The 16,949-nt window shown below is 38.3% G+C and overlaps 1 protein-coding gene across 6 annotated transcripts in view; it reads right to left on the bottom strand.

Annotated features, from left to right (window-relative positions):
* The window catches only part of KCNH7 (potassium voltage-gated channel subfamily H member 7), a 223,531-nt gene extending 208,320 nt beyond the window's left edge, over window positions 1-15,211 (bottom strand). For 5 of the 6 annotated variants that reach the window (XM_050339735.1, XM_050339737.1, XM_050339736.1 and 2 more), the window contains exons 1-2: window positions 14,509-15,211; window positions 12,285-12,515 (exon numbers count right to left, since the gene is read on the bottom strand). In XM_050339735.1, the coding sequence (XP_050195692.1) occupies window positions 12,285-12,515; window positions 14,509-14,584 (307 nt within the window). In that variant the 5' untranslated portion in view covers window positions 14,585-15,211. The remainder of the gene's footprint in view (window positions 1-12,284; window positions 12,516-14,508) is intronic. The other variant, XM_050339740.1, reaches the window with a different exon arrangement.
* Window positions 15,212-16,949: the final 1,738 nt, after the last annotated feature.

Raw genomic sequence — 16,949 nt, 5'->3', positions numbered from 1 at the left:
TTAAAAAAAAAAAAAAAAGAAATTAAAAGTAGCAGAAGAGAAATGGAGAAGAAAATGCTGTCTTTTGCATGATTTATATAAGTAAATGTTAGCAACGAGCTTTTTCTTCTGAGGTGAGACAGTGTTTCAATAATGTTACCTTACTTCTGAAAGTCACTGAAAGAATTCCACACAACGTGAAAAATATTTATCTCTTAGAAGATCTGTTTTCTACACATCTTTAATGATGGGAATGAAGTGCTGAATAATGTGTGCCAGGGATGCTCTGGTTGGTTGCCAATGGCACTTGTGTTTATCTCCCAGTGTAAGACCATTGATTAGCTGCTTCTAAAATTTAGAAGAACTCCATCAAAATTTTACTTAGCATTAAGCTGTTTGGATGACTGCAACCCCTGGCAAAATAAGCACTCTCTAAACTCAGACATGTTTGTATAAAAAAATCAGCCAAAGAAAACCAGGTAGATGCCTAACAGCCCAGGCAACTTGGCCTCTATTGCAGGAAAACATTGAGTTCCTCATAATAAAATCTGTAGAAACATGGAATTTATACCATGTAGCACATCAGTAACAATATTTGGAAAAGATCTCCATCAAAAAATATCTAGGTTGCAATTTCAAGCATCTTTAATGTGTAATGTAACTTTGGATCTAGTACAAGAGAAGTGCTGATAAACTTGAATGAGTCCAGCAGAGGCCATCAAGATGGATATCAACTTAGAGCACACGTCCTTTGGAAAGTGGTTGAGGAAACCAGCCTTGGCTGTGAGTCTACAGAAGAGACAGCTTTGAGGGACTTAATAACAGTCTGTCAGTAGTTATGAGGAAATTACCAGTGATGGAGGCAGGTTCTGAGGTACACAGCAGAAGAATGATAGACAATGCTTTAAATTAAAATGGGAGAGGTCCTGACTTGGTATAAAGAAAAAATGATTTTAATATGAGGGTACTGAAACAGGTTGCCCAAAGAGGCTCTGTTGTCTCCATCCTGACACCCAAAAGGACAAGTCCTAAGCAACCTAATCTGAATTCTGTGTTCCTCTTGCTTTCAGTGGGAGGCTGGATTGGACTTCTGAGTCTCCTCCTGATCTAAATTCATATGGATTGTATGAAAATAGGATGGCTATAAAAGACCAATCTAAGAAAAGGACTTCTTTGCTGTACTGGAATGGTAAAATGTTATATATTAGTTAGAGTATGTGCCATGCTAACAGAATGCTTTCTGAAAGCAAACACGTCTGAGTGATTGCTATTTAAAGATCCCCATGTGAAACAAAGCATTACTTGTTATCCGGATTGTGCCAGTTTCTAAAAAACAAGATACAAACAAAGGGTGAAATCCAAGAGGGGGAAAAGTTACAATCTAAACTAGGTTATGAGAATATCCCTGGTTAATAATCAAGTTTAGAGATGTGCTAGTTGAATCTAAACAGATGTATTACATACTGCAAAAATGTCCTTTTTTCCCCTGGTAACTTTATGTAACTCTCAGAAGTATTCAGGATACTGGAGATCAGAATCCCATGCACATACCTAAAAAACTGAATCAAGCTAGAGTCTGATGAAATTTCAACTCTTTGAATCTTTGGAGATTGGAAAATCTGTTTTGAGAAAGAAATAAAGCCTTGTGTGTTGTATAATCCATGCAGCACCAGTTAAAGACAAATAATAGATAAAATGTTGCTTTCTTGTAAAATAACAATGTATATAGCTCTGTATGACTGACTTGTGGTAGCACCTGAATAAGTGCTACAACTATCGCAACAAAGTTCAATGTGAGACTTACAAGTGATTAGTTTTTTCTGTTTGAAAAAAAGTGAGCTTAGCAGCCACTGAACTTTCTTAACATGATTCGTTATTTTTTTCTTTGCCATTTATTTGGCAGTTCAATTTTCTATATCAAATTTGGACAACCTGAAGGCTGAACTTAACACAGCACCTGATTCCACCTTTGCCGTTTTTTAACCCCATGGCAAGAGAAGGAAACAGCTTGGACACTTTTGCCATTCAGAATAACCCCAGCTGTCCCCCCAGACCCCAGGTCTGCGTCCTCTTTAACAGAAGAAGTTGTTTCTCTGGAAATTATCCTGTATTAGAGACAGAACAGAGACATACACACCTGCACTACCTACGGTGTCTCTTCTCCCAGACCTGGCTTGTGGTCTGAGATACTCATTTAAGAACAATTCCTATTCAGTGCAATTCGTATTAGAGGTAGTTTTACTGTTCCCTGATGAAAATAATTTTATCTTATCATTTTCTCACCATTTCTTGGACTTGATCATGTTGGGGATTTTTTGTGGCATTTATATATAAATATATATCTACACACACACACACATATATACGTATATACTGCTTTTGTCTACACTGGGAATGTTACAATGCAACTTTGGTGTACTGTCTTGGAAAAGAGGAGAGGACAGTGCAGAAATGCAGTAGAGAATGATGGTTTGGAACTGTGAGCTTTTCCAGAATTAAATGTCTTTTGAGGTAAAAGACTCACTGCATTAGTCAACCAGCTCATTAGGAGCCACTTTAATTTGCTGTTGAGTTCAGACTGCCTGTGATTGAATGTATTTAATAAGAAGAATGCTTTATTAGTAAAACTGTTGTGAAATATAGAATATCAGTTTATATTCTATGATGGGGTAGGAGGTAATTTTGGCAGCTCCTCAAATTGGTTCTTAAACCTCTTGAGAAAGAGAAATGCACTATTATATGTTATAATACATACATACATTTGAAAATCTAGTCCTAAATTTGCTTTTATATCTAAAAGTTCAGGTCAGTGCTTTCTTTTGCAGTAACTGAACCTCAGTGTGATCCTTATAGCTACAGTACCTAAGTTATATTTGTTATTTTAGTGCCTGTGGCCCCTAAGGGACAAAAACCCCTGTTTGGATAATCTACTTTCCAGGTAACAACTGAGGTTAAATGCGTAAATCAATAAATGTAAATAATTTTAAAAAAACAGTTGATATTTCTTCTTCAGATATTTCTCAGAAAGTGGAAATAAAGTGTTTTCTTCACAACTTTTTTTATTTGCAGGAAAATGATCCTAAGGTGAAAAGAAAAGGGATTAAAACTAAAACGTTATTTAACAGGGAAACAATTCAATCAATTCCTATGAAGCAGGGACAAATGCACTTTGCACATTCTCTTTGCACACAGAATGCATTTGTCTGGCTAATAATTGTGTTTTGCATATGTTGAGTTCTGCAGAGACAGTGACACTACTGGAAATTCTGCTTCTGTGGGATCTGTCTTTTCACAGATGAGGTCAAAAGACAACCAGAAATGAATGTAAATAGATCTGTGTGGTCTATTGAATAGCTCCTGTAGCTGCAATGTTCTTGGTTTGTTTAGTTGCTTTTATAAAATAGACTTGCCTAGACTTGTCAGATAGGAAGAAGAGTTGTCTGTGAACCACACATTCCTTCCTCTTTTCACCTCTTTAAATAAACAGTAAAGCATAGAAAGGGGATGCCACCCGCACCCAGCACCTGATCGGCAAATATCACACAAATTAGAAACTAACTGATGTAGCTGCAGTAGCACTTAGTAGTTTTTAATTAACATTTTAGGCACTGGGGAGCAGGTCCTTAGACTCTACTTCTAATCCTGACATAAGAAGTGATTTGCAAGTTTCAGGGCAAAGAGTAACAAGGTTTTAATACAGTTTTGTGGTCATCCAAAAACAGTACTCAAACTCTTTTTTTATATATTTACAAAACTTTTCTTTAAAACACAAAAGATGACTCTATGCATTTTGTGCTCCCATTCTTGTTGCCATGAACAATCAGTATAACTTACAGAAAGACTAAGGATGCTCTGAACTGTGAACCAGCATGGAGTGGCTCGGGATTGACATTATACATAGGCTTTCACACTAGTTCATGAGCTGCTCCATTAATCCACAGAAAAGGCTCAGATACTGATTTATAGATACTTGGTTTTGTACTCCAAGGCTGTTATTCTCTCACATAATATGGTTATGTTGTCCATGACTCCAGAAATAGTCCTTTTGGAAAGTGCTGTCTTTTCAGTCGGATAGACTTTGGTGTTAAATTGATTCCTGGTATATTTTATCATGCAAAAATAAAGCTGGGTGCTTATAATGGAAAAAATAGAACACATTTTCCTTTCTTTTATTATAATTATTTAAAATGATATGGACTTTAGGTTTTCTTTCTTTCTTATTTGTTGAATTGAAAGACTTTTTTTTAAGCAAGTAGACAGAAGGGCAACAGTATTTTACCTTAAATACCATGACAATAGGATTTATGGACTACTGAGTTTCATGTTCTTTTGAAAGTATAAAAAGAAATGCCATAAACATGCAAAATACTAATGAGATTATCTCGCATTTTTTTCCAGAAAGGAAGGAGTAAAGCAGATTGGCATAAGTGAGTTTTGAAAGGAGGAAATTTGCAAGCTATTTTCAGAGATACACTTGCATTGATTTGAATGAAAATCAGCAAAGAATGCTCTAAGAAATAATCTCAAAAGGGCACGGCGTCCAAAGTCTGACAACAGCTGGGAATAAGTGCTTTAGCACATGCATGTTAGTGATGAAACATATTTACATGATGATTAACTGCTTTTCAATCAGCCTAAGTATAAGACAAAGGCAAACTCCCCTAATATATCCTTGTTCTGAAGTTATCTCTGCCTGTCTATCCTGTGGATAAAAATGGCAGAAGGTTTCATTTGTCTTTTTCATGTTTCTTTCATAATTTGTGAAATTTTTATGCAGCAGCAGAGATCCAGCTAATAAACATCATCAAATAGTTAGCAATAGCACACTATGTCTCTACCAGCAGTGTTCTAGTAGCTAAAGACCAGGATTCTTGTTACAAAAATTAAACTTTACAAATTAATTCTATGAAAGCTGTTGGTTGCAAGCCAAGTCCTGTGTCTGTAGGTACTGATGTCTTGCTCTTTAGAACTGTGTCTGCCTGCAGAAACAATCAGTTACCATATAGTCCTATGCATTTGCTCAAGAGAGGCCAACATTTCATATGCTGATACTATCAAGGATCAGTATTGGGATATCGTGATAAATCCCAACTTCCCAGTATTCAAAGTAAACTGCTGTTTTTCTGAACTGAACTGACCATTTGGTCAACACCTTCTGGTTTCCACTGCAGTCTAATGTGGCAAATCAGGGATTTAAATGAGGTTATGGCAAAATGTAAAAGAAAGTATTATTATTGACTGTCGTATTACGAAGGAACGAGGACAGGAAAGCAAGAAATTTCAGCAGGCAGGCAAGTACTGAAGGCAGCTGTGATGTCTGGACTAAGCTTTCTTCTGGTAATTTCCATTCACTATCAGTAATGAAATAGTTAATAATGTTGACACTGTGACAAATACCATCTTTAGGTTTTGATGATATGATGGCTTTTTGCTTACAAAGAAGCTGGAATATATTCTTTTGTGGATAGAACTTCAGTGCTATAATTAAGGGCACTGTCAAAACTAGGTATAATGAGATCTATAATTAGAGTCTGGTTAATGAAACAGAAAAAGGACACAAGACCTTCCCTTTACACTGTTTACACTGAATTTTTTTCAGATTGAATTTTGGCATCCTGATAGTTCCTGATGAGATTTCACTGCGTTTTTGGAATTAGAGAATTAAGAAAAATAGAAAAAGGCTGTATTGTACCAGAAAGTTGGTGGGGGAGCTTAAAATTGGGTATCTACAGAAATACTGGTAGTTTAAAAGCATTTTGTGACTAGTTATGGCTATAATTCTGCTTTCAAAATGAAATTTCACTTTAATTTCTAAGAAATAATTCAATTATGTATGTTGTTTCCTTTAAAACAAAAACAATACACTAGACTAAATTGTTCAAGCTACCCAAAATTATAACACCAATACTTTCCACCTCAGAGATGTGAACTTTCAGAGGTGCAGTGTGAAACCAGGTGTAACTATAGAGCCACAGTACACCACTGTCACTGTCATTTATCTGCTCTGCCTGGATCGCGCTTCACAGCTACAGTTCTGATTGCTTTTCAGATATGAGGTTTCCAGAGTCAGTTAGCAGTTTCCATAGTCAGTTCTGTCCTGCTGCTATGAATCCTATACTGCCCGATAAAGCTTTTTCCATACTTAGCTGGAAGAGCATGGACTATCTAGCACATAGACTGAGTCATACACTGTCAAAAATGTAGAGAACACTAAAGCTGGACTCGAAACCACTAACATAAAATCTAATCCACACCATTGTTCTCTTTCCATTTCTGGGAACCAGAGAGAACAGCACTGATGTCAACATTGGTACTATTCAAAGTGCCACGTTCTGAAGTTTGTATCCTATCAAATATGCAAAAGGCAATAGCCATGTCTATTGCAAGGTATCATTTCTGATTTGCTCCCTGCATCTCTTTATTTGCTCTCTACATCTCTTTATTGGCCAGTTTGGTGGAGAAGGGAAAGAACCAATCAATAATGCAAATTAGGAGTATACAATAACTCTCTTTAACTCTCTTATCATAATGTAACATTAGAAAGGATGCACAATGAAGATGGAAAGAGGACACAATAAATCATGTGAAACCACACCAGAAATAGACTGACGGCATCTGTTCTTTTAGTCTCATAACCCAAACCCAAAATAGCTTTCACTACAACTAAAAGGAGCATATTTAAAACAGATAAAAATTTTTGTCAGGCAATGCCTACTAAAGAGGTGAAACTCTTTTGAGTATGTAGATCATATTATAACCTTATAGTACCATTTCACTCCGGAATGTGTCACCTTTCTTACCGTTATGACACTCTTTTTGAAAGTCAGCAATCATTGTTTCTTTGTAGCTTAAATACGGGAAATTTGGGCCCTTGACCAGTGTAAATTAACCCTGTGACTTTCCGAATACTGATGTGAAACTGTACTATGGAAGTCCACTGGAAAAAGAGTTCCCTCTGAACACTGTACTGAAATGAAAGACTGCTGATCCACTAGCCTGCAGGTTTTTTTATTTGTGCCATGGAGGATCTTAAAACTGTCAGAAAGGATTTTTCCAAACTAATTTTTCTGTTATATATAATTTTAACAAATAATGAAGAATATAACTTCTATTATTATAGATACTGCATCTTTATCAGCTCATACTTTCTGACCCTAAACACTGACAAGACAATAATTAAAAAACCAATTTAATTGTTGTGCTGTTTATTCAGATATTATCTCATTAGCAGTAATACATGAATGGGGAAAAAATGATCTATAAAAGTCCCCTCCTTATTGAAAATAAATTCATCTTGACCTGAGAAGAAAAAGGAATATATTGGAACATGAAGGAATTGAAAAATAAGTTTGAAATTGACCCATAAACAAGCCTACTTAGTATATCTGAAAGGTGCTTTATCATAATCACTAGGTATCACACATGAAATGTGTATAAAAAGTGACCCCCAGTTCTGGGCAGACACAGGAGCCATATCTGAATGGGGATGAGTAAATGAGATATTTGGATCACTGGGGTATTGTCTTACTGTTGGTGGTACCCTTGTTACAAAATCACCAATACTAAATGGCATAAGAGACAGTTTTTTCCTTGTAGGACACCCCTTCAGAGACAAGAATGGATGGCCTCGTTAATTCCTAATAGTTTAACAGCTTCAGGAACATTCTGGATTTGACCCAAGGTTGTTTTTTTTTTAAGGATGGCTGGAAAAGGACTTGCATTAAGAAAGCGCTTTTTGACAGCTTTTTTTTTTTCGGAGGGGGGTAACACTTTCTTTATCAAAATGCAGTCAGATAGTATTTCTTAAATCAAGGACTCCTACAGCAGCAGGGTATTAGACAGTGATTCACTGACCTTTCTCAACAGCTCTGGATAAGGCATTGGAACTATGGTCAAGACTGTGCTTGCTGACCCACATGCTTGAGCTAATCTAAGGGAACCTGACACACATGCAAGGGTCTTTCTTTTCAGCTGTACTTTTAGTTGATTGGCAGGTTCACACAAACAGGTGATAAAACACCTATGCTGACAGAAGTCTAGATGATAAGGTACGAAATCTGTCTTTTTAATTAAAAACATTTAATACCATTTTCACTTTATTTTGTTAGTATGTTTGAACATTTTTTACTTTTTACTCAAAAAAGAGCTTAAAAGGCCTTAAAACATTAGTTTGGAAATGTGTTTTGAAAATGCAAATATGTTTAATTTGCAGTCAGTTGTAGCAAATTATTTTTTTGAAACAGTATGTGGCAAGTAGTTTGTGAGGTTTGCACACGCTCTGCAATTAATTAATTAATCTTGTCTTTGCTCAAACATACATTCTGCTGTAGTTCTTCTCATTCCTTGAATACCTGCTACGGATAGGGTAAGCCCAAATGATCTCCTTACCTCCCTTTAACAAGTATCATCTGCAAGCTCAGACACAGTCCATTGTTGTCCACAAAGCATATAGTAAGAATTAAAAAATACTCAGTTGATACAATCCTTTCTGATTATTATGTATCCACTCTCAATCCCAAAATAATTATACTTTTATGTCCAAAGCTTTACGACCTCAAGCAATATTTTACATCTGTCAGGAATGATTTATGCAATAATGACTTAAACTGCAAAATGGAGTCCTCAAAGGAAGAGCTGTCAAACATTTTCACTGCAAATAACTTTATTAAAATAAGAACTGATATCCTGTATAAACAATATCTTGCCTTCAAGTATAATTCAGATCATATAGCCATAAGATTAGTGAAAATGAAGTGAGATAGTGAAGAATATGATACTGCTGCTTTGATATCAGTGTAATTTTTGAATTAAGCAGATGTTAATGCCTAATGGGCAATTCTTTGAAAAAAATCTGTTTCAAAATAATAGTTCTTGTGATTTGTGTGTATTTATCTATTGCTCTTTCTAAAAAGGGATATTTACATTCAAAAAGAAATTTACTATGTCTTTAATCCCATGAGTAGATACAGTGATCTTAGCGGAGCTTCTTGTGCGATGAGAACTTATAAATTTGGACCCTTAGTTTTGGCATACATCTGTTCCCATTAACCATTTTTCTCAGTAATTAATTATTTTGGTAACTATGTAACTGCCTGCTGTGGCACTGCTGAACAGGACAGAGAACTAGAACTTTGCCCGAACTGCATCAATACCCTTCTAACAAGAAAAAGCAGTGAGGAGAAATTAAAAGCAAATGTAGATTATATTAATGATCTTATGCTGACACAAACACTGCTAGAGGAGCTAGTAAAGGCAGGGCACTGGTGTGCTTGGGACAGGGTCTGATGGATGCCTAAATAATGCTGGCATCCTACCTCCATGCCATCTAAACAATTACAAAAGACTATCACAAGCATTCTACACTTCTCTGCACCTTCCCCATGCTGCACAGTGAAAAGGAAAACAGGCCCAGTCCAAATTACACATTTATAAAACCGTGATACACTGAATTTTTGTTCTCTTTTGATCACTGTATCTTCTGTCTGTTGTGTTTAAAGCAATGTAGATTCAAGTCATTTTCTGAAAATCAACTTGCTACAAAATTGTTTCCATCCTTCTGTCCTATCTTCTTTCAGTGTGTGATCTGGCCAAAAGATTAAAGCAGTGAACAAACAGCAAGTGCATTCAGTCTTGCATCATCAAGACATTTAAACTCAAAATCTTGCACTTTCATCTAGAAAAGTGGACTATAGACAAATAGAGCATCAGAATCCTAATTCACAGTACATATGCAATACCCTTTTTCTACAGCAGGGATTTCCTTTTAAACTATGACATTTTGAAATTATGTGAGGTGGTATTTAAAATATAAAAGCATTATTTATAGAGTGATTCCCTCTCTGATATCTGCATTGATGGACTTCTGATGACAGATTAGCTCTATAAGTGATCCCACTGACATTTGCTTTACTTCAAAATTTTTAATATAATCAGTGGCTTATGTAGAGTAAATGATAGTATGATGTGGAATAAGGTTTTATTTACCATTCACTGGGCATTTATTAGGAGTGTGTAATATGGTCTTCGGAACCTCCTATCAGTGGAACCTCAAGTGTTTCACACCGTCATGAGGTGTCTTCCTCTTTATGCTTAGTATTATGCTAAATATTATACAATGGGTTTCTGTGAAATTAAATATAAGATAAACTTTCAAGCAGTGGGTAGTTTACTGGAGTAACTTGGGTTAATCACATGGAGAAAGTTACATTTATACCTCTCCTAGAATTGACCTCTCAAAATATTCTCATACTCCCTCACAGACACAGTACAAAATGAGCCACTAACAAGACACTAAATTCTTAAGTTTTAAGAAAATTCTTGAAATTCATTTTGCTTCACAATCTGGAGAAAGTCCTCGGTACGTATCACTATTCTGTATATTGTTATTATATACACAGTGTGTTATATAGAGGTATATGTATATATGCTATATATTGCAAAACCAAATTTGAGTGTCAGACTAATCTTGTATTTTGTCAATTTTTGCCTGTAATCAGTGACTTGATATTTTAAATTATATTTATGATTCCTTATAATTCACATTTGTTTAAATTCGCCTGATCATATAGTGCATGTGGTAAGTCCTGTCCACATTTAGACAGGTAAAACATTGAGGAATTCAATCCAGATTTGCCTAGAACTGTTGTCTAGCTTTTGAAATTCCTTAACCTTCAAACATAAGGTCTAGGCATTTAAGGAAACCATTCAGAGAAGTGAAGTTACTGAAAACCTTTATACATAAAATTGTTTATGCTAAATAATCCATAACTCAGCATTCAAAAGTATTTACAAAAGATATGGCAGTTTTTATTAGTTTGCTTTGCCTCAAACAGATTATGGTGTGGTGCATGATGCCAGAATTCAGCATTTTAGAAAAGTATATATATACATATATCCAGTAATTGACTGATAAGCAGTGCTTTAGTTAAGTGCCCTTCCCTCCCTCCTAATGTCTTGGGAGACTAGAACTTTTAAACTACCAGATCTCAAAATTGTGCTCCAGGCTGGTGGCTGTGAAAGTTAGCAATGACATTCTCCTTTTGCAATATTATTTTTAACACACACCAAGTTAACACAAACACAGGCTAGATGTGTAAAAGACACACGGTGTCAGGTCTCCTGAGAAATCTGTGTTCAATGCACAGCTACAGCAACAAATCTTGACCAAAATCTGCTCCAGACCACCAAACTAGATCTAAGAATAAAGGGCTCTACTGAGAATCTACTAAGAAGAATATGCTTAAATATTGGTAGCGTGGGTAGAATGGTTGGCCTGAGTCCTATCTGAATTACACCAGCCTATGATAAAAATAATATTACTTAAGTCTCTCCAAAATAACAACAGAAATATTGAGAACAGGATTTAACTCTGTGACTTTAAAATGAGAGCACACTGCATGTGATTCTAAAATTGATGCAAACAACACACTGGCACTTCTCCAGAACTAATTTAAGCTCAGCATTTGAATATGAATTTCCTTTTCCTTCTCCCAAGAGTGTACACAGCAAGAGACAAAATAAGGTACACCACACTTATCCATTATTTGGACTTGTTTGAAAGATGGATGTTTCTGTAAATAATTCGGGGTAATTAAAAAAAACAACCAACAACAAAACTCTACCTATAACTATTAGGTATCGTAATTAGTTTTCATATGCATGCATTTTTAAATCTGCAAAAGCATTTATTCATTTTGTTCTCTTAACAGGAAAAAAGCATCAGTAGATTTAGCTCTTCTGCATGTATTGATTCTTTACTGAATAACAGGGAAACTGTTCATAGTGCAGCCATCCCCAAATTTTGATTCTAACAACACAATTTTAGGACAACTTCAGTGGTTCAGTTGCAGGCACTCCGAGTTCACTATATCTCAGCTGTGAAAAAAACTTGTCCCTTTCTTTATAAGCTAATGCTTTCTTCATGATAGGCCATTTTTTTTTAACTTTGTGGTACCTTTCCCAGTAAAATACTGCATTTAAATCAAGGTATGGTTCCTCTGTGCTGATTACCTAAGAGATTTACATCTGCTTTAAACCAACCAAGAGGAGAGGTTCTGTTCAACAGTTGCAAATACTGTACTAGCTTCATTCAGCTGTTAGAGTTACTGTACAGTGATACACTCCATACACCCACCACTCTGGGGGCAGATTCTCTTACTGATACACACAAGTATACTTCACTGGACTTCAGAGAAATTACACCACCACTCCAGCAAAGGGTCTGACCCACACAACATACACACTTCTTTAACCAATCAACTGATAACCAAACACACACAAATCTTGAAAATAAAACCAGACTTTACCATCTTTGTGATAATAGGTGACTTCTACTTTCCTCTCCTCTGACCCCAGAAGTGCTTGAGCAATTTGGGCAATATGATGTCTTTTGGTCTCTGGCCCATGAAGAAAATCACAGGTGCAAGGTTTCTGCATGACATCTGGCCTGGAGAACCCAGTCATCTCACAGAACCCATCATTGCAGTAGATGATAGCACAATTCTGCACTCTAGCATTAGCAATGATGAATTTTTTATCTGCAATAAAAGAAAGTTATGCATTTTTTAGTACTCTTTCAACATTTCATATAGTGTCGATTTCATGGATGGATGCTGAACAACCCTTCTTCTCTCTGGGAATGCCTGAAATGCAGAGATTTTCAGTCATTTGATGTAGCTAATTTGATCCATAGCTTTTAAGGAAACTTCAGTCAATTTGGAATACATCAAAGACAAAGATAGTTGTCCTTTAAGGAAATAAAACCAGATTATGCAAGTCTTTGCAAATCTCCTTTTGACTTCAATATTTTTGCTTTTTTAGCTTCAGTGAAGCGCAGGTGATGAGCGCTGCCCTGTCAGTTGCACCTCAGGCAGCTCCATGAAAAGTTGTCTTTTGGGGAGAAGTGGGACCTCGGGAGGGGGTTCTACTCTAGTGAAGGGCTTACTAGGGTAAGATCCAACCACCTCAGTCTACTCTTGAGGGATTTTCATTAGCTGAATGACAGTAAGTTCATAGTCAGTATTTTAATGAACCTATCTAGAAAAGAACAGAATAAAAAATTACTCCATTAAAAAATGGGGGAGGGGGGAGTATGAAAGTACATGAAATGATTGTGATGTTGGAAATATTTTGCACAGTTTGCTGAAGTTCTGTGTTTTTGTCCATCATCTTTTCCCAAACTCTTCTCAGACAGGTTCAAAAGTTTTCAACTCTCATTTAATTTGCTTCTGTTCACCACTATAACACACTATACCCTCTGTAGTCATAAATGTACAGCTTTGTTACATTTACCGTTAATAACATTAATTTCTGCTTGCTTAATTATACTAGGAGGTCGCTTGCTTTATAAAACATTTTTTTTACGTGACACCAAGTTAGCAGTACAACTCTTCAAAATTTTAAATATGGCTTGTTTGGGACACAGTCAAATATGTGGAGAAAAAAATAGATATTTCATTCTTACTTTTTCTACTGTTTTTCAGTCAGGCTGAACTTTCCCTATCACATGCCTATTTAGCAGCTAGTGCTTTATTACCTAAAAAAACTATACACAACATAAAAACTTTACTTGAGTAGCAACACTGACTTAACATTTAGATAAATTAGGACTAAAATCACCATCTCTAATTTTTTCTCAAATAATATAAATATTACAAATGTTAATGTGGATTTAAGTATAAGGAAGTATATAAACCAGAATTAGCTGTAAGAGTTTGCACTTAGACTGATACTAAAATTATGCTAAATATTTAAATCAATGTGCATACATAAAACTATTGTTTCTAAATGAAATTCATTTTAAGCATCAAGTGTTCCTTCTCACAGTTAATAGTAAACCACAGTGCCTGCCAGGAAAAACACTTCAGCTTCAGCCTCCTTGACAGGTAGTAAGCTGCTGCATTGCAAAAGATCTTATAGACTCTTCCTGACAATGCATTTGCACTGGTTTGATAGATATTTTAGACTTACATAAACAAAACAGAGAAATTTGACAGCTCTATTAAAATGCAGTCATGACAACAAGGTAAGAGAGTATTTTCTCTTTAATAACTCTTCTGCATATTATCTGCTTCCTCTAAATCAAAGTCAGACTGTTCTGCTTTATTTTGAAAAGGTAATTATAACAGCAATAACAATCATAACACCAATAAATCTAGCTTATTTTTTTAGACATTTCACAGGCAGGAAGATTGTACACTGATTTTAGAGCCATCTCACCGGTTCAGAAGAAGGTAAGAGATATAACTTCTCTAGCTATACAATATGGATACAGTCAAAGATAAAAACTATTCCTTGAAATAGTGCAGACAAAAGCCCCAACACCCCCCTTCCCCAAAATAGCAGCCAATAATTCAGATTGGTAATCTGTATTCTAGATCAAAAACAATGCTACTCCTGCCAGGGATCCCCTCCTTACCTCCCGGGTTTTCTTTTCAAGCTACAAACTTAAAATAGTCTGGAGCTGCTGTCCATTTAGTCACAAGCAGAATCAAACTACTGTACCAAAATAGATAGAAAGCGAGAACTTACTTTGCCCTTCAAATTTTCGAATGATTGTACCCAAAAATGTATTTTGTGGTGCCACATGACCTCTGCGAACAGGCATGTTTGTACAGGTCTTCGGTTTTCTGTGCACAATGACTTCTCCAAGGATCTCCTACACGGCTCCAGCCCAAAGCACCGAGCCAGCTACCCTTTGTGACAAATCATCGTCCTCTGGAGATCGGAAATCTCTTCCCATTAGCACCACTTCTAGAGACACGCTTTTCTTATTGGAGTCAGATCCATTCCCCAGTTTCTTTCTTTTTCTTTCTTTCTTTCTCTCCTTGCTTTCTTTTCTATTTTTTTTTTTTTTCCTTGAGAAGCTCGGACGCTATTGTCTGGGGCGGGTAGGGGTGGGGTAAGCAGGAGGAGGTGGCGGGGGGAAGATTACAAGGGTAATCGATCTCTAGCACCAAACATCGCCAATTTTCCAAAGCAAATGGCTGTGACCCGGCAGTTTCCGACGCTGTAGTGGTGGTTTGAGGGCTGGAAGACTAATGTTGCTCCGCTGCCAGAGGGAGTGACGTTCCCCCCCTCCGGGCTTCACCACGGCGCGCAGCAGCTCGGATTACTCAAGCGTGGTTTAGCAGGAGCCAGCCAATAAATCTCTTCAAAACTCAGCGACAAACAGCGGCATCAGGAATGAGCTACACCCCAGCAGCACCGCGACGTGCCACATCCCCCACCGCGGCGGCTGCAGGGGGGCAGCGGGCACCGAGGGCACTGGCGGCGGGGGGGCCCCGCCGCCTCCGGTAGCCCCGGCGTCCGCCCTCCGGCACCGCCGGCCCTGCCGCGGCCCCTCCGCCTGGCCCGCCGGGGAGCCCCGGGCGCTGTCAGGGCCGGGGGAGGGAGGGAGCTTGGAACACGCCCCGTCTGGGGCGGGGGGAGGCGCGAATAGGGGTCGATTTTGAGCGATGGGGGAGCGGGGGAAGGGACCACCGGAGCCCTCCGTGTCTTTCCTCGCCCCAGTGGACGAGATCGCCCCCTCCTCCCGCAGCGTGACCCAGGCGAGGACTTCCCCTCGCACACGACCCCCTCCTGGGAGGCAGGGGGATCCCCCGGGGGCCGAGGCTCCGCTCGGAGGGTGCGGGGGATGAGCCCTGCCCGGCCACCCTCGCCCGGCCCGCGGGCGGCACCGAGGGGGTGCCGGGGCCGCTGAGCTGCAGCCCGGGACCGGGCTCCGCCCCGCCGCCAGGGCCGGGGCCAGGGCAGGGGCCGGGGCCGGGTCGGGGCGCCCGGAGCTGTCCGCGGTGCTGGAGCCGCCCCGCCGGCGCGCACGGAGGCGCCGCTGCCCGCGGCCGGGCCCGGGGAAGGGCCAGCCTCCCCACACCTGGCTCCTCTCAGCTTCTCCCGTCCCACAGGAATAGCTGGGGAGGCTCCCGGGGGAAGCGGGTATTATTTTCAGGTTGTAATTAAGGCTTCCTGCACTACCCAGCAGGAAGAACGGGGTGCGTTCTGCACGGCTCGGCGAGGTGATACAGGGATGGAGCTGGGGGCAGCCATGCGATGCTGGAAAGGCATTTCCAGGGTAGGGCAAAGCAGTGGCGGCTTCTTAATAAACTCACAGGGCAAAAAAAAAAAGAGAGGCACCTGAGCACAGCTCTTTGTAATCGCAAGCACAGGATATTGAGCCGGCGAACTACCGCCTCCCACCTGTTCTTCCGCAGCACAAACAGGTGTTTCCTTATTCCCCTGAGCTTTTCTCAGGTGTGGCCTTTGTTTCACTGTTACCGTGTGTCATCCTCTATATTAATCAGAGGTGGGACACAGTCTGTTCAGTAGGTGGGTACATTTCTAGATTAAATTAATTTAATCTCACTGGAATCATCCCGGATTTACACAACTGTAAGTGATGTCTGAAAATATAATTTATATATACATAAACTGTATTTAGATGGCTTCATGGTAATGACTAATTACAAAGCCTCAGCTACACTAAGTGATATGTAATCAGGTACATAATCAATCTTAGGAAGTGAGTGTTGCTTATTTACAGAAGAGAATGTTTTAATCTCTGTACTCAGTGGTATGAATCAAAGGAAAAGCAGACATTTTTTCTGTAATAATAACTGAAGAAGTAATTTTTGTGACTCTGATCAACACTAGCAAATAAATCTCTTAAAATACTTTTAGCTACTTTTCATTTTGTTTGAACAGCAGATAAGGCTGCAGGTTGGATTTTTCTTTTTTTCCTCTTTAACTTTACCAAGGACATATATTTCCCTGAAAATCTATTCAAGTTCCCAAAGACAATGGTAGAAAGAGTGTACACAAGTGAGAAGAGCATATTTATTTTAACACTTTCTATAATACCTAATATCTAGTCAAGACATAATGGCCAGCAATGACTTCCTTCTCATTTTTACATTAAAAATGGCACTTTGATGTTTCTATACCAGCAATAGAAAATAATCACAATAAAATTGTGA

The sequence above is a fragment of the Myiozetetes cayanensis genome, unplaced genomic scaffold (assembly GCF_022539395.1).
Source record: "Myiozetetes cayanensis isolate MyiCay16 unplaced genomic scaffold, myiCay2020 scf9, whole genome shotgun sequence".
Taxonomy (NCBI): domain Eukaryota; kingdom Metazoa; phylum Chordata; class Aves; order Passeriformes; family Tyrannidae; genus Myiozetetes; species Myiozetetes cayanensis.
Note: the sequence above shows the minus strand (reverse complement) of the source record. Positions and strands in the feature narration are given on the sequence as shown.